General features: G+C 45.5%; 2 protein-coding genes across 3 annotated transcripts in view; both read right to left on the reverse strand.

Moving 5' to 3' along the window:
* Window positions 1–7,310: 7,310 nt before the first annotated feature.
* On the reverse strand, window positions 7,311–14,875 carry med4 (mediator complex subunit 4). Of its 2 annotated transcripts, none has more exons than XM_017688390.2 (7): window positions 14,788–14,875; window positions 13,602–13,668; window positions 12,698–12,868; window positions 11,730–11,787; window positions 10,286–10,372; window positions 8,994–9,125; window positions 7,311–8,114 (listed from the first exon to the last, which is right to left on the reverse strand). In XM_017688390.2, exons 1-7 carry the CDS (start codon window positions 14,856–14,858, stop codon window positions 7,942–7,944), a joined length of 759 nt encoding a protein of 252 aa, XP_017543879.1. In that variant the 5' UTR covers window positions 14,859–14,875; the 3' UTR covers window positions 7,311–7,941. The 2 variants fall into 2 exon arrangements, with proteins under 2 accessions (XP_017543879.1, XP_037395024.1); XM_037539127.1 differs by lacking the exon at window positions 14,788–14,875 and adding an exon at window positions 14,758–14,777.
* Window positions 14,876–16,051: 1,176 nt separating this feature from the next.
* The window catches only part of LOC108415363 (serine/threonine-protein kinase Nek5), a 35,285-nt gene continuing 28,412 nt past the window's right edge, over window positions 16,052–22,924 (reverse strand). The window contains exons 16-22 of the mRNA XM_037539187.1: window positions 21,014–21,094; window positions 20,861–20,947; window positions 20,691–20,786; window positions 20,188–20,452; window positions 19,067–19,189; window positions 18,254–18,422; window positions 16,052–16,829 (exon numbers count right to left, since the gene is read on the reverse strand). Of these exons, the coding sequence (XP_037395084.1) occupies window positions 16,556–16,829; window positions 18,254–18,422; window positions 19,067–19,189; window positions 20,188–20,452; window positions 20,691–20,786; window positions 20,861–20,947; window positions 21,014–21,094 (1,095 nt within the window). The 3' untranslated portion in view covers window positions 16,052–16,555. The remainder of the gene's footprint in view (window positions 16,830–18,253; window positions 18,423–19,066; window positions 19,190–20,187; window positions 20,453–20,690; window positions 20,787–20,860; window positions 20,948–21,013; window positions 21,095–22,924) is intronic.

Raw genomic sequence — 22,924 nt, forward strand, 5'->3', positions numbered from 1 at the left:
GATTACTAATAGGAACCGAGCACTGAACAGCACAGTAGGCACTTTATCTCCGCCACTGTGAAGCAGTACATTCTATTTTGGTTCCTACTACAGGTGGAATAACGGTGGCGGTGCTTTCGCCCCAAATAGACAGTAATGGTTTTCCTCACACAGGGATTAAACAGAAATAAGCACACAAGCGATTTCTCACCCGGGTTTTTATTTCGAGCGGGAATGCCTCTGATCTGTGTTTGGCGTTAGTGAAAACATGGCAACCAATTGTCAGTTAGAGATCAGAAACGCCCACAAACAATGAGCAATCAGCTATTTGGGCGACAAGAGGTGAAAAAAGCAGCGCCACATCTCTAGAGCGATGTTTTCATGTTTAAAGGCTAAAACCCCGTCTGATGATGTGTCTTCGGGGTTGATTTTTGGGGGCTGAAGATCAGAAACCTTGCTGCTTATTGCAGCTGTATAGCAGTGGTGGACAGTAACTGAGTATCTGAGTAACTGAGTAACTGAGTAAATGTAATTAGTTTCTGTACTTTAGTACTTTTGGTGTATCTGTACTGAAGTTTCTCCGTTCTGGGCGACTTTTTCCTTTCACTCCACTACATTTCAGAGTCTAATATCCGACTTTTTCCTCCTACATTTTGAGAAATCTGTCTACAAACACCATTTCATTTTATAGTAAATAAATTAAAGCCAGTTTTTATTCAGCTTAAACTTGGAACTAAGTTGTAAATAAATCTGAAACTTTGCTTGTGTGTAAAAAGTGATTTCAGAGCCACTCGGTTCTCCCTGATGGAAACTGTTTACCTTCAGTGTTTTGTGCTTCTGATCATTTTAATAGACGTCAGCGTCACTAATTAATGACCTTCTATTAAAAGACTGGTTTACCAAGAGAGACGCTGGAGGACTTTCACCTGAAATGAGTTCATGAAGCCAGTCTGGTTATAAAAATGATAACAGGACATCAGAGCCAGAATTACTCTTTTAGTACTTTTACTTTATACTTAAGTACATTTGAAGGGAAATACTTTAGTACTTTTACTCAAGTTGGAGGTCTAAAGGGAGGAACTTCTACTTTTACTGGAGGGATATTTTACCTTGGGGGTCTCGACTTTAACTCAGGTACATGGTTTGTGTTCTTCATCCACCTCTGCTGTATAGCTAAACGTCTTTACAGCAGAGAGACTCGAACAGAACTGCCTCATCAGATGAGGCGGACTGAAAGCTAAACGCTGAAACTAGCTTGCTGTTCTAGATCTTTCCCTCAGACTGGCTTGTTTTTCTCTGGCTGAAAGGGTAAAAACGTGTCTCTGGTGCCCATTTTGCACCGAATAAAGACACAATTGCTGTTTTCTAACTACTCTGTTCGACAACAGAGGAGAGAGTGACACTAATTCTATAATTCTAGCCCCGTTGTATTTATTAGCGTATAGCTCAGCGGCAGGAACAGCAGTCAGGATTTCTCGACGCCGCAGGGATTCCCAGTGGCTGTATGATGTTTTAATAAAATGCACGCTGGGTGTTGTAGTAAGAGAACTGATGAGGCTGAGGGATACGGTCCTGAGCTACAGAACATGGCAAGCACAGTGGATCGTCCTCCTAAACTGGCACTTGCTGTTGTAGTTGTGTTGGGTTGTGGGTTTAGTTGGCGGGTTCTCTGTCGGGGGGGGTTGTTATGTGGGTTGTTAGTGTGTTTTTTTTGCTGGTTGGTCTACCATCAGGGTTGGCTTGCGGCTGGCTGACCTCCCCCATAGGTCCAGAGCTCCTGCCCTGGTGTTTAATGAAGAGCACTTCTCATGGTAGAAACCATGGCCTCTCCTGTATCCTACTCTGTAATCTAACATGCCATGACAGACTTTTTTGTTGCAGGCAACTGTGTCATAAGGCATTTTTAGATTTAATTGATGGAAATGAGCTGCCGCCACTGAAATCCCCAAACTCTGTAACCCGTTTCCGTTTTATCGCCTGCAAAATGGGCATAAATTGAAACCGAACTACTGTTACAGTTCCAAACCCACAGTTACTGGTTGGGATCAGAGCACTGAGGGGGTTGTGAGTAGGGGAGGTCAACAAAGTCTCCGTTCTTCAGGGCGTCTCTTAAGTCCGCGTATGTTGGCGGCAGTCTTGGGGGATTCCAGCGTCACAGTTTAGTGTTTATCCTGCGCTGACACGCTGATTTAGCTCGTCAGCAGGGCCTTCATGAGCCGTACGAGACAAGCTGTTAGGATGCACGGGAAAACGAGCAGGGCTCCCGCAGGACTGTGTCTGTCGGCCACGCAACAGCAGTCACATTTCCCTCCATTTGACTGAGGCGCCTTACGTGCAAACAAACCGCCAGACACACCACATTGAACACAACGAGCACCGCCGTCCTTGTGTGTGCGGCGCATGGAGACAATATTCAGCGTTTGATAGTAAAAATGTTCATGCAACAATTCAGCTTCCTGTCATTGACCTGTCTTACTTCAAACACAGTCTAGTACACTGCTAGAAATAAACACATTATGCAGGTTCATGATTCATTCATCAAGGTACAAACAATGTAAGTGCACCTTAAAAGGTACAACAGTGGTTCTAAGGTCCTTACATGAGTTTTTCCTAGTGGAAAATTTCATATTTGTTCCTTTTCATAACCGAATGATTTAAATCAGAGCAGTAGAATAAAAGCCTGGAGGCGGGGCGAGGCGGGGTGTGTGGAGTCAGTCCAGCTTAGATCAGATCATTTCAGTGGATTATGGTTCAGTTATGCTCCCTGGCTGAAGGTACTGGGTTGGACCCCTGAGGGTACCACCACAGTGACAAGGCGGTACTGCCCCAGTGACAGTGTCGTACCTGTTTTTCTGAGAGGGTGGAAGACATGCATGAAGTTTGCTTCTTTGGTTTTAGCCCTGGATCTACGAGGCTTGTGGAGTTAACAAGTACTAGAGGTTTATGGTGCAAATCTCCATGCCTGAATTATCACACCTGCCTCAAACTGTGTGGGGTTGTTCAGAAATCTCTAAAAGACTCTCTCATGTGCTTTCTGACACCGTATGACACGCCTGTATCTACAAACAAGGACTAAAGTACTTTAGCAGAGCTACAAACAGCAGCAGCTTTGTCCGTAGTGTAGTAGGCCTGAGCCAACTGGACCCTTTAAAATGTTAGAAAACGCACCGTCTATGGCTTTAAGCTGGAAACATCTGACTCGCAATCTGTTCTGTTTTAATGTGAGATCTGTGCTCTGTATCAGTCCTGATACTCTGTCTGGCTTCACTTTGTTTCTTGCACTCATGCTTCCTAAAGATAAAGCCGTGCTGCAGCCTTCCGCACACCATTCCTCATGAAACACAACTTTTGCCTTGAATGACAGACACTGTGGTTCCATCAAAGTTGTTAAAAGAAAATGTCACATGTCCCACATTATTTTAACTAGAAGTGATTTTAAAGTGCGATTTTACCAAACAAGTTAGCTTAGCAGGGTAGCGAGTTTCTGACAAGAAACACAAGCATAAAATCAGAAACTGGACTCCCAGGCGGGACATGCATCTAAGCCCTCATCAGGAGATCACAGGTTGATGCCACAGCCATCCATAGGTTAGTGCCACTTCAAAAAGATGCAGTGGTCTAGAAGAAGCCTGTGCTAGCTTTCACCCTCCTAGCTGAAGGTATTGTGTGATTGGGGGGGCTAACTAGTGTGTGGCATTGGATATGTCTAAATTGGGGAGAGAATTGGGATTACAAGTAATTGTAAACACCAAGAATGAGATTCCATTGGAACATGGTGCCAAAGCGCCATCTGGTGGCCAAGATTGGAAAACAAGAGCCGAGACTGCAGGAACTCTGTTAGATTTGTTACACTCGACATGTTGCAGTCACCTTGTTCTGTATTGATGTCTACGCTGGGTTTGCTCTACAGACATTTGAAGTTGTGTGTTAAGGACTGTGCAGGGTGATGTTCATGGGCAGTGAAGCTCCAGCACCTCAGAGCGTTCGGCGCTGGTTCCACAGCACTGGATGATCTCCGAAATCCCACTGAAAGAGCCGTGAGAGCAGCGACGCCCGACACGCTCAGTCCAGTCTGGGATGAGTTTGACTGTGGTGCTGATGTCTGTCCAGCAGGAGGAGGTTCAGACTGAGACCTTGTAGAACTACATAATCAACTTTATGCTCATTTACACCGTTTACAGCTCACTGCACTGATCTGGAATGATCTGTAACTCAACGGTTTGAGGCGACTGGCGATTCCCATTCTAGCTGGTGTACATAAGCTCCTATTACTTGTTAGCTACATTAGCCTTGTAGCTCCACTGCAAAACTAAAGAAGCAAACTGCAGACACCAAACAGGTCTTGGCTGCTCAACCACATGAGAAAGAAGGGAAACCAGAGTAGATTAGATTTTACACTGAAGTTTCCCTTTAATGTGGGGATCTGTGACAGCTGGCAGTCACTCAAAGCCCGACGCGACAGCTCCTGTGTGGCTTTCATCTTTATCACCCCCCACACCACCACCACCACCACCACCACCACCACCACCATTTCTTCTGTCTTTTCGCAAACAGCAAACGAAACGTGCAAACGAGGGAACGACGGAAGAGGACAGGGAGAAAATTAACAATTATCACTGCATTCACAAAAAGCCTGGATAATGGAACGGACACCTTTGTGCTACAATCACACGGAAAACAAAGGCTTCAATACAACTCAGAATGCCAGCATTAAATTGGGGGTATTTACGTTCCACATTCGACAAATCACTTGGGAATCACAGCCGTACTGATGCACAGTGCACTTCCTTTCACGGAGCAAAAGTAATTGCACTATTTAGCATAGATGTTGTGGTTTATACAAACCCATATCCAAAAAGTTGGGCCAGTATGTGAAATGCAAAGCGACGTGGTTTGTAAATCTTCCTTACGCTGTACTTTATCAAACAGTACAAAGACATTACATGTTTCAACTCATCTCGACTTCCTTCTCGATCATTTTGAAACTGATGCCGAAGAAGTTGCCAAATTACGACTAGGAATGTAGTGAAACGCTCAAGAGACGAAAGAGGGGACGTACTCATGCTTGGCTACATAAAGAACATCCAGGAAAGGCCTAGTCGTTTATGAGTAAGGACGGGTCGAGGCTTGCCATCTTGCCAAAAAAACAGCAAAAAGTCCAACTGATTACACTCAATGTACAATACAGTGCGAAGTGGGAGAAAAGCCAAAAAACACAGCTGAGTGCCCGTTACCTCCAGTCCCTCAGACAGCACGGCTTTAAAAACTAGCGTGTGGACGTGATGTATGTGACCACATGGGCTCAGGAATACTTTAATAAGCTGTTATCAATAAACGCCACTCGCTGCTGCATCTACAAACAACGTAAGTTAAGATTGTACTACGTACCGTATGTCAAAGTCCAGAAACACTGCCAACTTCTCTGGGCTGGACCTCATCTGAACTGGACTGATGCTCAGTGGAAACGTGTTGTATGTGACGAGTCGATCCTTTGGGCTGTTAATGGAAATAATGGACGTCATGTTCTCTGGACTAAAGAAGCAAAAGACCGGAGTGCTAGACTGTCCTGTCTGTCTCAAAATGTCCTGTTGTCTCAAAAAGAAGTTCCTATACGGCTGCACAGTTAAAGACTCGTTTAACAGAAGAATCACAAAAAAACTACATAAATTGGGGCTTTCAGGCCCCAAACCTTTAATAGGTACCTTTTAAAGGAAAAATGATTTTCCTTTATCAAAATTTTTCGTCATATTCGGAATGAGTGTATATTTCCATGTCCTACTGTGGTGCCACTGTGGGATGCAGGTAGGAGCGTTTATAACAGATGTGGCCTAGTAACGTTTTTTCATTCTGGCCACTTTAGTGACTTTGATATACTTATGCTCACATGTCCATCAAGTTAAAACAGCCATACATGCACAAATACAGCAAACATACTCAGAGCCGTTCCTCAGCATCATTAGAACCATCAAATAACAGCCCCCCAGCACAAATCAGTGTTTTCCTTGCTTGAACACATCTCACAATCAGTTGATCAAGACACTGAACAATCAGTACAGGAAGGCAAACCTGAAGTAAGTGGTCTTTGAGGACTGAGGCAGAATCGGAAGCCAAAGTAATTTGCCCATCATTGCAGTGCATGGAAACAACAAATGAGTGAGATTCCACAGCCTGCCTGGTGCCAAAACGCCATCTGGTGGCCAAGATGCGAAAATAAGAACATTTACTTGGCCCAAAGCAGCAGAAACTCGAGGTTTTGTTTCTAGATGCAAGCCACCTTGTTCTGGAGCGACGTCTAGGTTGGTTTTGCTCAAAACACCTGTTAAGTCATGGGTCATACCCCTATAAGGAAGTCCAGGTCTGGGCTGGTTCTCTCGGCAGGAAAAACGAGTGGCGTTTTTTTTAAAACTGCCGCAGTCACACCCTGTGGTGAACAAGACTGTTCCCAAGCCGATTCCTGTTCTTCCCTGAACGTCTCTGGATCCTCTTAAGATGTAGTTGAGGAGTAGAAACTTTAATGTTGCTACATGCAGGTTAATACTGAACCGGCCTCATTCGACTGACCTCACCGAAATACTCTAAACGAAACAGGACGCTTGGTCAGATGTGGTGGTTATGCTGCTTTGGCAGGTTTAGGCTTCAGGGTGCAGGGATATTAGTGTGCTAGTAGCAAAAATGCAGCAATATTCAGGAGGTTGGCTCCTGAACAGCCTCGGATCCAGTAACACACGGGGAAAACGGACACACGATGCCGTGTTGGAAGGGCCTGTGTTGTCTAGGGATCTTCAGATCCGAGTTGCCTGGAGCAATATGCTCCTGGTAGGGTCTCCCAAGGTGAACAGGTCTGAAGATCCAGACTAACTCTATTCAAAAATTCTCCATGACAAAAGGGACGCAAATCGTGCACCATGCCTGGGAAAGGGTTACCGGGATCTACCCCTGGGGCCAGGCCTGGGGGTAGTGTTCCTCTGCGAGAGCCTGGTGGCCAGGCAGACCATGTAACCCAGCTGGGCTCAGCCTAAAAAAAAAAAAGCAACGTGGGGTGCCCATGTGAGCCCACCACCCCAAGGTCCAGCATGGGGGACCCACGCAGTGCCATATAGGGCAGTGGGAGACAGCAGGGAGGCCCTTGGCGGAATAGACCCCTGCGGCGGAAACTGGCGATACTTGCCGTCTTTAAAAACTGCGTAGACTTGCATTTTCAGTGGATTTCACGAAAAACAGCACATAAGAGACACTCGGAAGAGAGTGAGGGGAGTACGAGCCGAAGCATTTTACATTAATATATACCATTTTTACTGCGGTAATTTTTTGTAAATAAACACAAACACTTCTATTATAACAAAGGCAAACTTTATTTACAAGTTTTCAAACATATTTACAGCACTATTTACATAACAGCTGAGCAGGCAAAGACTGAGTGAGCAGTGTTTATGTAAACACACACACACACACACACACACACACACACACGGGTACAAATAAACTAGATCCAATCACCAGCCAAAAAGAGGCTGAAATACAGAAATCAATTCAATTTGGACGAACGTAACAGAATAAAAGGGTGCAAAATGTTCCAAAACATGCCCGAATTCTCAAACTCTTACAGCTGCTGTAGCCTAAAGATAATTTCACCTCGGGTTGTGAGACGAAACGGCACTGATAATGTCGTATTTATGATCTTTATTGGGACGTATGATCCACCAGTTCTCCTGCGACATCACTGCAAATATACAATGCCTGCAAGAGCTCCAGAGGCGAGGAGAGCTTGAAACGCACCATTTAAACAAGCAAATTTCAGACATCAAACATGTTCAGGATGACGGACTACATTTATGGTCAGAGGGGTCCGGTGTGTAAATTAGATTTTTGGCCAAATGATCACTTTACTGCTTTTAACGCTTACCTAATGGAAGGATCTATAAACTCGTAAGAAAGCAGGGAAGAACTTTCCCTCCCTCTCGCTCAGTCAGAGTCGCTGCTGCTGCTGGAGGAGTCAGTGCTCATGGCCTCCACGTCATCCTCATTCTCCTTGTTGTGGCCCGGGGGCTCCAGGCCAAAATCGTTGCCGTGGTGAGGGGGCAGCATCCCCATGGAAACGTCGGAGGACTGCCAGGGATACTGAGGAGTGAGCACGTCTGAAAGGAAAAGAAAAGTGTCATCATTTCCAACACAACGTTCCGAAAATGCGGACACACACACACACACACACACACACACACACACACACACACACACACACACACACACACACACACACACACACACACACACACACACACACACACACACACACACACACACACACAACAGGTGTAAAAACGCATTCCAATATACAAATTAACTGCAAATGTTAAATTAAATTTACACTGGAATTGAACTGAATTAAATCTGATTCTGTTGTGAAACGCCAAATCATTTTCTAATCGAGTTGCTGTGAGGTTCCTAAAGCAAATTCCATCGTGTCCAGTAGACAGTGTGCATTATTCAGGCATACATCATTCGTGTTTGAGACACAGAAGCTCTAAACAGAAGGCATGGCCTTAATTTTTGCCTTAAAATTAGCATTACGGAAAAAAAATGACAAACATTTGCAAGCCAACTTTTGAACTACTCATGTTAGACGCAACGAAATCTTCAAGGACTATTTTAGTTGTAATGACCAAAAACAAAAAAGTAGAAAAAAGTATTTATGCCAATTTATGTGATGCTGAAATCCAGTAAACAAGAGAAATATTTCCTGACAGTAATGAGACGGTCAGTGAGGAGGGCTTCTGTGTTTTCCTAAAGACTGACCCAAAGAAATCTCATAATTTGGGACGGTTGGTGTAGGAAAAATATCCTTTGAGCAGCGTAGGAAGGTCCTGATGCACCTCCCCTCAGATATGATGCACACAGCCAACTGCACAAACAGCAGAGCTACAAAGCCCTGGCAGAAAAACAGTGCAAAAGTGATCTGCTGCTGTTTGTGAACCAGAATAGATAAGGCTTTATCTTGCACAGACACACAGCGTTACCTGGCAATCTCCCTGCAGCCAGTGCATCTCCCGGCAGGTGGCCGTTCACGCCGTTAGTAGGCAGGTTGCTCATGTGGCCCAGCATGCCGCTGCGCATCTCCAGATCGGTGGGGTACGGCCTCCGGGGGTCACCTGACAAACAGTGTGCAGGAGCTTAAAAATGCACCGTGATAAATCGGCACAGCTGGAGCAAAAGAAGCGTCTAAAAGAAGCTGTGCAAGCAGGAGGTGAACAGTTATTACACGAAAAAAAATCTGCTGAGAACAAAGACAGAATTAGTATAGAGGCCCTGAGCTGCCGTGGTTTAAAAATAAATAATAATTAAAAAGTTAATGACATCACGTTCCCTCGCAAATTAAACGCATTCCCTCGCAAATGGTTCGCATTCCGACGCACCGGTTTGCCTTCGCTCAGACCTGGAGCAGCTCACTGAGTTTTGGGGGCAGTCGTGGGCTGGAGGTTAGGCTACTGGCCCTGTGACCGGAAGGTTGCCGGTTCGATCCCCAGGGCCGACAGTCCATGACTGAAGTGTCCTTGAGCAAGACACCTAACCCCCAACTGCTCCCCAGGTGCTGTGGATAGGGCTGCCCACCGCTCCGGGCAAGTGTGTGCTCACTGCCCCCTAGTGTGGTGTTCACTGCCCCCTAGTGTGGTGTTCACTAGTGTGTGTGTGGTGTTTCACTTCACGGATGGGTTAAATGCGGAGGTGGAATTTCCCCGTTTGTGGGATCAAAAAAGTATCACTTAACTTTACGTTGATCTTGGAATGAAATATAAAGGCACAGCGTCGCTTCTCAAAGTCAGACATGACCATGAGATTAATGAGCACAAACTGAAACTGAGATCGAGTTTCCTCGTACAGTAAAAGCTACGTTTACAGAAACAGCGGAGAACGGCTGCTGAATAAACTCAGCTCAGACTGGGAAAACAGCTTTTAACCTTAGCAATGATCAAAACAAAGCTGTAACGCAGGCAACGTCGCTGGGCACCTCTGGTCCTACGTTTGCTTGCTGACTGACAAGTATATGTTTTGCAAGGAATGCATTTTATTTATTTTTTAACCACAGCCCCTTAGGGGCTCCATAAACGAGGTCTTGATTGATTTATCTATTAGCTGTTCATCTCTAAACATGCACTATATAATGTTTAGGGCTTTGGAGACCTCTCTGGTGGAAACGTGTAATTACACACAAACTGGGTTGTGTTTGGACCCCCTTACCCAAGCGGATGAGTTTGTAAATGTGATGGGACAATAAAGGTGATTTGATCTGATCTGAGGAGGAACTGAATACCTGGGACCCAGTTAAGAGGAGCGCAGACTGCATTACTGGCACTTATCCTGTGGGCATACTTAATGATCTCCTCTGAAGAGATGCTGCCTGAAAAACAAACAAAACACAGAAAAAAAAACTGAAAATTACAGCAGATAAAACATCCAATAATTTAAAAAGTATGATTAACATTCCGACTACCAATTTCCTGATAGCAAACGAGCCGGATATTCAACATCCGGGCAGAATTCATTATGGAAGGTCTTAAAGTTTAGAGACAATGAACCGCACTCGGAGTGGGAGACGTGAGAAAAACAACGTTCTGACACTTCAAGGCTTTACGGATCGCTTCAGCTTCAGCTCTTCTGGGAAGGCTTTCCACAAGGGTTAGGAGTGTTTATGGGCCTGGCTCAGAGTCTCCACTCTAATTCATCCCAAAGGTGTTCTATGGGGTTGAGGTCAGGACTCTGTGCAGGCCAGTCAAGTTCTTCCACACCAAACTGGCTCATCCGTGTCTTTATGGACCTGCTTTGTGCGCTGGTGCGCAGTCATGTTGCAGTCATGTTCATGCTGAAGCTTTAAGAGTTCCTTTCACTGGAACTAAGGGGCCGAGCCCAACTCCTGAAAAACACCCCAACACCATGATCCCCCCTCCACCAAACTTTACACTCAGCCCAATGCTGTCAGACAAGTACCGTCTCCTGGCAACCGCCAAACCCAGACTTATCCATCAGATTTCCAGACGGAGAAGCGTGATTGGTCACTCCAGAGAACACGTCTCCACTGCTCTAGAATCCAGTGGTGGCGCTTTACTCCACTGCATTCCACGCTTTGCATTGCGCTTGGTGATGTAAGGCTTGGATGCAGCTGCTTGGCCATGGAAACCCATTCCATGAAGCTCTCTACGCTGTTCTTGAGCTGATCTGAAGGCCACATGAAGTTTGGAGGTCTGTAGTGATGGACTCTGGACAAAGTCGGTGACCTCCGCGCACTATGCCCCTCAGCATCCGCTGACCGCTCTGTCATTTTACGTGGCCGACCACTTCGTGGCTGAGCTGCTGTCGTCCCCAATCGCTTCCACTTTGTTATAATCCCACTGACAGTGGACTGTGGAATATTTAGTAGTGAGGAAATTTCATGACTGGACTTGCTGCACAGGTGGCGTCCGATCAATTTTGATGCACTAAATATGTATTATGTCATTGTAAAGTGAAGAAAATGGGTCTGTGGCCCCGAGGCAACATTGTGAAACAGAGGGTTAAGTGACCACCAATAGCGGAGGTAGTTTTTTGTTGAACTTTCATTAAAAGTTGTTTTTTCTTTAAACCAGAAAGTGAACCAAGACGATTGTGGCATCTCTTTTCGGTTTGCAACAGATGTGGGGATGTTTTTTTTTTCTTCATTAAAAGCAGTGTTTGCTACTTCTTTTGAACTGTTTAATCTTAACCACAGTGAACTGCAGTACCTTTTCTGGCCTTCTCAATGGACTTGAGCTTCTCTTTGGCCTGGTACACGGCAGTAGCCTGGAGGAGAAACAGGACGTTTAGTTTCAGTGTAAAGCTTGAAGCACGATCAGGACATCACTTATGCTGCTGTGCCCTGAGACTTTGGCCCAGTCCCATTTCTTATTTTTACCTCAACCCCTTGTTTTCAAGTGTCACCCTAACCCCTTGTTCCTGAGCTACAGGGCAGGGTTGAGATCTTCCCTCTGAAATGAGACCCTCTAATAAAAGAGCATCACTTCATTAACAGCTATTAGCGCCGCTCTGTAGGCGACCCTGCCCGTCTGCAGGGACAGCAGAGGAGGGGAAAGTTCAGCTCCTCACTGCTGGGCTTTAGTTACATTTAGGGATCAGACGCCTTCAAAGAGGGGGGCAGTTAAAACCCCATGTTGCAGGCATCAAATTCAAAATGAGTGAATATTTGCAAAAAACAATAAAGTTTATCCGTTTGAACATTAAATATCTCGTATTTGTAGTGTATTCAATTGAATATCGGTTGAAAAGAATTTGCAAATCATCGTGTTCTGTTTTTATTTATGTTTAACACAACGTCCCAACTTCACTGGAATTGGGGTTGTATTTATCATCGCCCACTGCTAATTCTTTGGTGATACGAAAATGTTAAAATTTTCCCGTTCCACCTTAAATGGTGCAGCAGTTACATTCTGGTGCTTCAAGCGTCAGAACTACTGGACTATTTAAGGTGGAACGGGGAAGTTAGCTAGTTAGCTACCAAGACAATAGCATACTATCAGTGATTATGCTTGTTATGAAGAAAACGACCAAAATCCACTGAAACACCATGAAACTAACCCTAGATGTGAATGTGTAAAACAGAGGGCTAAGGGGTCAGTGGTAGGGGCGAGGGGTGAAATGGGATTGGACCTAAAACTGATGCTGTGGGCGTGGCAGCGTTCGCGGACCGACTCACCAGGATGTGCTCCGCCTCTTTGAGCTGTTTCTGCAGGAGCTGGATGTCGCTGTCCCTCTTCTCTGCTTCCTTCTCCAGCTGCTGCATCTCCTGGTGAATCCTGCCCTGCTCCACGGCCGTCTGCATCAGCTCCTGGAACTCTTTGTCCCTCTGAACCAGCAGCTCCAGCACCTGCACACACACACACACACACACACACACAAACACACACACACACACACACACAACACACACACATCAGCCTCTACACCACACTAGCCGTACCAAGCAGAGGTGTAAAGATTCACAAAACTCATAATACGGTCCAGTAAAATGCGGTGGCATCCAAGGCTACGTTCACATTTCCAGGCTGAAGTTGCACAAATCCAATGTTTTGGCCTGATGTGACTCCACTTTCTTATGCGGTCCTAGATCGGAATTCGTGTTTTTCCACTGTGTGTGCACAGTCATTCAGCGTTACCATAGCAACAGTGCCGAACAGACGTTAAAGCCTGTAAACGGTGGAAAAGCAGCTCATCTCACCTTTTTCTCCTCCGTCTGGCTCTAATAATGAAGCTGATCAGAGTTAACGATCTTCTCAGCGAAGCTCGTTCTGCTCGTTAGTTTGTGCTGATGATGCAGCGATTCAGTCACATGACGTTACTGAGGAGGAGGAGCTCATGAGGGTCAGTTCAGGCCGGTTCATCACATTAATGACCGATTTGAGTCACTGACCTAAACGAGTGTGAACCATCAAGTCAGAGAGATCAGATCTGAGCAGCGAGGCCTGTAATGTGAACGTAGCTATAACGTCATTCAGAAGTTAGAAGTTTAGCTCCTTTCATAACCCCTGATGTGCCTCAATGGGACCGGTATAACAAGGTAATAAGAACCATAACATTTGAGCCACATGTGTTGACTCTACCTGCGTGTCCTCGCCGGGCTGTGGGAGCTTTTGGGTCCGTGACAGCGCAAGCATCTCTATCAATTCTCTGCAGAAACAGGAAAGAAATAAGTTTACAACACTTTAAAGTGGAGAAACAACAGGGCTGCCTCATATGTAAACTTCCCTGGCAAAACCCTGATAGCAAGAGGATAGTGGCCCACTGACGGCAAAGCTGGAGGTCCACTGGCGTTTTCTGAGCGGCCCACCAGAAGATTTGCTGGCCAGAGATTTTCCAAAATCACGCGGTTTGGAGTGAAACGCTCCACTCCAGAGAAACTTACCAAGTCAGAACTCTTCACAGTGGTGGTGATAGGAACCAGACGTCCACCTTCAAAAGCTCACAGCACGTTATTACATAAAATGGCCATGAAAGCACTTGACGTCTGAGATGTTTTACAGTAGATTTCTCAAAGTTTTGGCCTAAAATGTCTTGTTAATTCATCTTCTTTCATCTTTTCATGAGTTGATGGATACATGCTGGGCGCTGTGAGGCAAAATAGTCCCCCAAAAAAAGATTTAATGCCCGTTTTACCTTCATTAACATGACATATAAAACACATATGAGTCTCTACAATCAACCATTTCACACCAAACCACTCTGAATGACTGTTCACATTGCAGCAAACGAATTAAACAGAAATTCTGAAAACTCGGTGGGATTCTCCTTTAATGCGTTGATGTGAACAGTGAGCAGGTCGGGTAGCTTAACAAGGGACGCTAAACGAGAGAATGTGCTCTTAACGGGCTTGAACAGAACGTATTAGCTCTTTTTTACGGTTTCTTCCGACTCGCTGGGCGAGGAGAAGATGATATTTCCAGATTAAACGCTCATTAATGTTTAGTAACATTTATCTCACAGCTTTTAACGTGTTATATCACACAGACTGGTTTTCGACCCGTATTCCGTCAAGTCCCGCCTTCCGCGCTCGTCCTGAGCTCCTATTGGCCAGCGGCTCGCCATCCCGCGCTAATAGCCAACCCTGGCGCAGAAGGCGGAATGCTGCCAGCCAATCACGGCGCGAGGGGCCGAATACAGGCGGGAAAATAATCACTTTTCATAAGAATCCAACATTAACGAGCACAGAGAGCCGCCTGGCCCCGGAATAAAAACACGGCCAGCAACAAACCAGCAAACCTCAGCCTGCACATCAGCGACGAGACCCACCGGGACAAAACCTCGATATCATTCAGCGCCGACAGCAGCTTCTCTTTCGTGGACTTGTCGCTCGCCGCCATTGTGTTGGTTTCCTTTCCCGTCGGAGCGAGAGAGAGAGGATAACGAGAGACGGAGCACAGCGCCGCCATCCGGCCGGCAGACCGCAGCGCCGCAGAGGGGCTGAACCAGAGAACGTCTTTCGGGTTTCCCGGACGCTAGGGGGCGCTCCCCAGCGAGTCCAGAATGAATGGGTTGATATGGAGCTTTTGGGCAAAATCATAGTTTATAAACGCTTCAACATTTTTTATGTAAAAGAATTCAATTAAAATCGAGTTATAGGAGTTTAAACCGGCGCCTCATGTACGTTCATGACGTCAGTGAGCGCGAAGAGCCAATGAGCTGCTCCGCTTGCCCATCAATCATCACGCTCTAGCAGTAAAGCCCCGCCTCCTGCTGCCCGAAACCCGTTTACTGTAGAATAAAGGAAACAAACAGGAGAGATTTCTCTGTTTTTTAGTGAAACTCGTCCTCCTACTTTCTAAAACTAAAGGAAAGTTCTGGGCGAGTGATTAGAAACTATTTTAACTGTTTGTTTTTAGCCGGGCACGTCCTCCATATGAGGGCATATTTTTTCCAAATTAAGGAAAACCAATAGCACAGTCATGCACACGTTAATGAGAGCACGTTAACACAAACCCAACAACCAGTGCAACACTTTCCTATAAAGCAAGCGTGAAGATGATGAAATCAGATAAAATTGAAAGGCAAAAAAGCAGCAAACCTAAAAACCCAAAGCTAAAGCATACTCTGCCTTATCATGCCTTTTTTCATCTTCTCCTTTTTTCATCTTCCCTCTGATAACAGTTCGCAGATCACTGTGGACAATTATGAAGAAATGCTTTAATTCAGGACGTTGACATTTTACATTTGGTATTGAAAAACCTTCTTTACTTTTAAGGTAATCAGTGGAACCAGATTCTTTTCCCCAAGTCATTTTGTATTTTGTAAGTCATATATATATACACACACACACACAGAGATCAGTCACAACATTCTGACCACCTCCTTGTTTTTATACTCATTGTCCACTTTATCAGCTCCACTTACTGTATAGCTGCACTCTGTAGTTCTACAGTTACAGACTGTAGTCCATCTGTTTCTCTGATACTCTGTTACCCTGTTCTTCAGTGGTCAGGACCCCCATGGACCCTCACAGAGCAGGTACTGTTTGGGTGGTGGATTATTGTCAGCACTGCTACAAGGTATGCAGAGAAACAGACGGACTACAGTTTGTAATTGTAGAACTACAAAGTGCAGCTGATAAACTGGACAATGAGTGTGTGTGTGTGTGTGTAGGCCCTTTTTGGGTCCTGGTCTCTTGCTCTTGGGGAGTTCTCTCTTGCCTCAGTCGCCCTTGTTTTTACTCGTTTGGGGCTTTGATCAGGATTCCTGTGAAGCTGCTTTCTGACAATGCCTGTTGTCAACAGTGCTATAGAAATAAACTGATGCAAGTTCACAGCAGAAATTAGTTTCTTCTACATTTCATACAACGTCGACGTGAGGGACTGAAACCCCGGCCCACACCATCTCCCTACTGGCTGTCAGATGTATACCTCAGAGTACACTTCAAAAAGTTCAGTTCGGTCCAACTTTTCAAATGGACAACATAATTCTGCTGGTCTGTTGTCCATCACCACATCGTTTCCTCTGTAACCAATGACGAGTGACGTTATTGGTGGAAACCGAAGGTCCTTGTGAACGCAAGATAACTGCGCCTCTACTGTGACGTCCCCACAAGCTGGTCCTTCTCTGGGTTAAGGTTCAGTGCTGGCTCAACCTGCCCAGCCTGGAGCTCTGATTCCTTTTCCAGACCTCCTTGTTCAGAGGAATGTGCACCCACTTTATCACTGCTCTCCTCTGCCTCCTCTTCCAGCTTCACACCAGGTGCTCCATCCACAGCACTCTGCCCTTCGTCGTCCTCCTCCGTGAAGAGATTCCTCATGGAGTCCGCAACCTCCTCTCTCAGCTCGTCCTCCGACTCCTCAAAGTTCCTGAGAAGGAAGGGACAGAGATTAATTCAGACCAAGGTTTCTTGATGTTATGTCTGAAACTGCTGTACTGGCCTAATTTCAGCGTCATAATAATATCGGTCTGCTGCAGTTTCACTCCAGCAGGTTCAAGCCAGGGGCGTTCAGCTCCTGCGCCGACACTTCTTTTGTTTTTTCTTACCGAGTTTTATTCTAATAAACATGTCATTTTATGTGGGTTTAGAATAAATTTGTGATAGGTTTGGGTTATTTTTTTAAGCTTTAGGCTAAAACAAACTTTGGTTTGAATGCATATAGAGATTCACAGGGAACTGGCCCTGTGATGGGAAGGTTGCCGGTTCGATCCCCAGCGCCGACAGTCCATGACTGAGGTGCCCTTGAGCAAGACACCTAACCCCCAACTGCTCCCCGGGCGCCGTGGATAGGCCTGCCCACCGCTCCGGGCAAGTGTGCTCACTGCCCCCTAGTGTGTGTGTCTATTCACGAGTGTGTATGTGGTGTTTCACTTCACGGATGGGTTAAACGTGGAGGTGGAATTTCCCTGTTTGTGGGATTAATAGAGTATCACTTAACTTAAATATTACCTAGACTACAGCTTATTTAGCCTGGGTAAACGAATGGATTATGTATACAATATACTGTAGCTCTGCAGTCACACCCTTCTTTTATACACGCCGTTTAATCACCATGTGCACGGAAAGCCCAATTCATTTTTATCGTTCGGAATCTCGGGCAGCCAAAGAGAGTGGATTTTGTCCTCTGAGCATGTTTTAATGCCAGATCTTACAAAAAGGGACCCAATAATCATCGACCCCGCCTTTAAGCAGGCCCACTTCTCCTTAGCCAGTGCTCTCTCCTAAAATTCTGACGAATTCAATCTCAAGATTTCCTAAAGCTGCACTATGAAACATCCGGGGATCTGGAGACCTCTCTGGTGAGTATTCAAAGAGAACTCGCTCAAACCAAAACGAGATGTCTTACGGGTTAGTGAGAAAGTGAATTATTATCATCGTATCTTCATCGGGATAATGCTGACTGTGCATTTGAGCCAGATCTTATTTGAGCCTGTGTGTGAGATGTGAATACGTAAAGGTGTGTAACGTGGATCAAAACACTCCTTGTAGATGTAAAGTCAGAGAACCGTATTTTAGCGTGCTCTTTTTTTCTCCTGACTCAGTGATGCTGCTGTTTTTTTTCATGCAGTGCTGCTTTAACCTCACACAAGAACATCGCTTGGGTTGTTCTAGAACAGGCATGTCAAACTGGGTTCCTACCGGGCCAAGGCTGTGGAGAGATCTGCTTAAAGTTCAGAGAAACGCAAGATATTCTCCGAAAAGCTCATTAATCGCAACAATAATATAATCCTGCCACCTCCTTCGCCCCCCCCGTTCTGACTGAAGCCCCTGACCTGGCTTTCCGAAACTCACGTGTCATCGTCGTCTGATCTGGGCTCTAGGCGCTCCTCGTCCACCTCCACATCAGAGCCATCATCGTCATTGTCTTCAGCATTTATTTTTCCACCTTCAGCAACCTCCTCTTCCTCTTCTTCCTCCTGTTTCTCCTTCGTAGTGCCTTTGTCACATGACGTGGTCATTCCTGACAGAGAGAAAGGGTCAGTAAAACGTGAGGAAGGGGTAGGAGTAGGCAGCATGGTGATATTTTGTGATAAATTGCCAGAATAAGCTTTTCCAAACTGCATGTATCACAAAAAGACAGGTTCAGAGCAGCTGTAGAGCCTGCAACCAGCAGACTTTAACAGCTTGGACTGCACACTGCACAAAATCATGAGGCGCTCTGCCCTGCCTTTGATTTCATTAACGGTTCACGGTTTTTTTGACCGCTTCTGGTCGCATGTCTCCTAGTTGCTAAACAACAATAGGCTGGCTGTTGTTTCAATATGTACAGGCAGAAAGTTTAACTGCTGCTAGAAAAACAAGCCAAACGAAATTCAAGTTGCTTTGGTCATGATTTTTGGGCAAATTTTGATCTGTGAGGATTTCCTTTGGATCTGAATGGTCAGCACAGAAAAAAATGGTCATATGACTGCTTCTAGTTGACCTCTTTCTGGTCAGGGCACCTGGAATGCCCTGCACAAAAAACAGCCTAAAACATGGGAAGCCCAAAAACAATGAGCAGAGAAAAATAAGGAAAAGGCACTTTAGGCATCAGTCAGGAGCTGAACATGGAAAAGACTTGGCTCCAACGAGGCCATCAGTGAGCTGGTTCCTTGCTCTCGTTACCCAGTGTGGAGCAGGTGATCTGGGCCTCAGCCAGCGCATTAAGGAGTGTATCCGGCGGGAGGTTCCTCCACTGTTTCCGCCTCTCTGAACATGGTTCCTTCTCGTCCTCCTGAGCAGCCACGCCTACAAGAAGACAAGGTAAACAGCATCAGTATGTTCAAATGAGAAAATACAGCGAAGTGATTTTTCTAAACTTCTAAATGCCATAAAGCAATAAACATTAGGAATCTCCGTCACTCCACGCACGACTAATGAGTTTATAGGGCTTCTGAATCTGGATCGTTCTCAGCATTGTAACTGACATGGTGGTGGTGTGTTGGTGTGTGTTGTGCTGGTGCGAGTGGATCAGGCACAGCAGTGCTGCTGGAGTTTTTAAACACTGTGTCCACTCACTGTCCACTCCATTAGACACTCCTACCTCGTCTGTCCACCTTGTAGATGTAAAGTCAGAGGCGACAGCTCATCTGCTGCTGCAGTTTGTGTTGGTCGTCCTCTAGTCCTTTAATAGTTTGCTAACACCAGTAATTTCATTCATATTTCTCAGTTATTTAAAGGGGATCTTCACCAATTTTTTCAAATGTCAAGATAATTACATGGTTGAGATGTAAACAGAGTCAATCAGAGCGTTTTTTTCAAGAGAACCGAGTCAAAACTGTTCACAGTGGTGGTGATAGGAACCAGACGTCCCCCTTCAAAAGCTCACAGTAAGTTATTACATAATATGGTTATGAACACGCCACTTGATGTTTGAGACATTTGGGATAAAGTTTTGGCCTAAAATGTCTTGTTAATTTTCTTTCATCTATTCATGGTGGAGGAATACATGCAGGCCGCTGTGAGGCAAAATAGTCCCCGAAGAAAACTTTGTTTTTTTTTTCTTCAGATTTACGACTATTTAACCATCATCAACACACATTACTCAGAAGACTCGTGTAGGTTCACTGCTGGTTTTGATCGTTAATAAAACATCTATATCTGTGTTGTGGTCATGGCAACCCCTGGTTCCTATCACCAACACTGTAAAGAAATCTGAGTCTGTACATTTCTCTACACATGCCAACAATACAAAAATTTGGAAAAGTTGGTGGAACGCCCCTTTAAGTCTGCCAGGTTCCACTCACCTGGTTGTGATGCGATAGAGCAGAGCGATGACACCTCCATGTGGGCCAGAGCGTTCAGCAGAGTCTGAGGAGCCTCCTGTCTCCACGCTCGTCTTTTCACACACCCATCTCCTCCTCCTCCTCCTCTTCCTCTCTCATTCACTCCTTCCTCCACGCTTTCCTCAGTCTTGGCCTTCACACTGACCTCGCTGTCCCTCGCAGGCCTGTTCCACAGTTGAAGCTCTGGTCCTGCATCAAACCTCAGTGTTTGATTCAGCAGGTCCTCCTGTCATACACACACACACACACACATTCTTACGTTACATTACGGTACTTTTACTTTATACTTAAGTACATTTGAAGGTAAATACTTTAGTACTTTTACTCAAGTGGAGGTCTAAAGGGAGGAACTTCTACTTTTACTGGAGGAATATTTTACCGTGTCCTTCAGTCTCTACTTTAACTCAAGTCCAAGATTTTTGAACTTTGTAAACCGCTGCTGTTGTGTACGGTGTGTATTTTACCTCTTCCAGTTTTTCTTCATCAGTTTTCTGTTGTCCTTTTTCTCCATTTCCCTCCATCTCCTCATCCTGCAGTTTGACCTCGAACATGATTCCCTTCTGTGTGAAATAAAGGAGCAGCTTCCAGTGCATATCCGTCTCTAAACCCCTTTAGCTGAATGTGTGGATGGTACCTTATCCTGGTGTTTCTTCTGCAGCTCTCTCCTCTCTCTCTGGTTCTCTTCGAGAATCTCCCTCAGAGCTTTCTCCACGTCCACAGGCTAAGGAGAAAAGATATAAGTCTCAGCCCACCACAGACCATCCTCTGCAGAAGTGTTTGTCTTTACCTTCTGCTGCTCTCGGGATGCAGGTGGATGTTTCTCCTCAGGTTTCTCCACCAAGTATGTTCCTCCTGGTTTGGCCTGGATCTGCAGACATGCACAGGGAACGGGAGGTGATGACACCTCCTCTATGGAGGACACACTTCTACTCATTTGAAAGGTTCTACACTAATAACTAATATTAATATATTCATAATATTCATATTCATTAATATTCACAGTTCACAGTACTTTATTAGTCCCAAGAGGGCAATTCATTTGCAGCCTTCTCGTCCACACACACAACTATACATATATACACATATACACATATACACACAAACACAATGTAACAATCATTTTAAAAGACTATTATCCACATTTAATAGCTTGATAGCAGAAGAAATAAAAGATTTGGAATAGCGATTTGTTCTACTGAAGGGCATAATATAATGCCGACCTGACGGCATTACCGTAAATAATATATAATATAACAGCAAACCATTATTTTCTGTGTAAAGATATAGGGGAGTAACAGCGTCCAGAGCAGTGAATAACGTCACACCGCCTCTGTTTGTGCTGTATTTCTGTGCTAGTGTTTTGTTTTCATAGCCGGTGGGAAGCCCAATCTTTCACCCCAACCTGATTTCACTTCCCAAGGACCCTCAGCTTCTGCAGTAATGCGGACCCTAAACCGGTCCGCCATGGTGAAGAGGGAGCTGAGCCAGGCTGTCAATTTACCGGTCAATCTACGTTCCAACTCTCACCTATGGTCACGAGCTTTGGGTAGTGACCGAAAGAACAAGATCGCGGATACAAGCGGCTGAAATGAGCTTCCTCTGCAGGGTTGCCGGGCTCTCCCTTACAGATAGGGTGAGAAGATCGGCAATTCCGGAGAGGCTCGGAGTAGAGCCGCTGCTCCTCCACATTGAGAAAAGCCAGTTGAGGTGGTTCGGGCATCTGGTAAGGATGGTCTCTGGATGTCTCCCTACGGAGGTGTTCCAGACATGTCCGACGGGGAGGAGACCCCGGGGAAGACCCAGGACACATTGGAGGGATTATATCTCTCAACTGTCTTGGGAACGCCTCAGTATCCGCTGGAAGAGCTGGAGGAGTTGGCGGGGGGAGAGGGAGGCCTGGGCCTCTTTGCTTAGGCTGCTGCCCCCAGTGACCCGGACTTGGATAAGCGGATGACGATGGATAGATGGACTTTACCACAAACAGAAAACGGACACTGTTAAGATCACATTTGACCGACAGCCGATTTGGTCCGACTCTGAAGACGAGACGACACTAAATTCCCAAACTGTCGTCACCACTGAGCAGCTTTTCAGTCGGCAGCAGTGACAGAAGAACAGCTGAACAACCTGGAATCAGCCAGAAATGAACCCAACACCATTCGCCAAACTAAACGGGCTGTAAGAAGCTTTACAGACCGGCTGGAACAAAACAACATTAATACTGATCTGGACAAACTGAACAAACTGAGCTGAACCTGATATTGGCTCAGTTTTACAGCTCAGTCTGAACTTCAAAAGGCGGGGCTTACAGCAGACTGTGCAGCGAGTGGGCAGAGCTCGTTACTCTTACGTAGCAACAAGCTGCTCATTAAGGAGCTCTAATTTGGAGGAAGGAACTGAATATTAAAACATATTAAACGGCCAGTTTATTCATTTCTTACTGTATTTTTTTAACTGTTGCATTTAAGCAACTATTGTTTAAATGATGCATCTGACTCAGGCCATTTCAGGTTCCGCCCAGAGTTGCTGACTGACGGCTGTAATACGTATGATCTATCTATCTAATGCCATTACAGAAACCACTACCAGAAACCAAAGGAAGTGAAATCAGGACAGGGATGTGAGATTGGGCACCAAACCAGTCTGGCCATGCGTGCACGTTAGCCTCACCTTGTGAAACGCTGAACCCCCTCCCCAC

Source organism: Pygocentrus nattereri, chromosome 6 (assembly GCF_015220715.1).
Source record: "Pygocentrus nattereri isolate fPygNat1 chromosome 6, fPygNat1.pri, whole genome shotgun sequence".
Taxonomy (NCBI): domain Eukaryota; kingdom Metazoa; phylum Chordata; class Actinopteri; order Characiformes; family Serrasalmidae; genus Pygocentrus; species Pygocentrus nattereri.

Excerpts from the sequence above, each read along its gene's own strand:
- med4 (XM_017688390.2), bottom strand. The coding sequence starts at position 14,858 with ATGGCGGCGAGCGACAAGTCCACGAAAGAGAAGCTGCTGTCGGCGCTG. Across the intron at positions 12,869-13,601 it reads AGCCCGGCGAGGACACGCAG|GTGCTGGAGCTGCTGGTTCA; the intron begins GTAGAGTCAACA and ends GTGTGTGTGCAG. Across the intron at positions 11,788-12,697 it reads AAGAGGCGGAGCACATCCTG|GCTACTGCCGTGTACCAGGC; the intron begins GTGAGTCGGTCC and ends TTTCTCCTCCAG.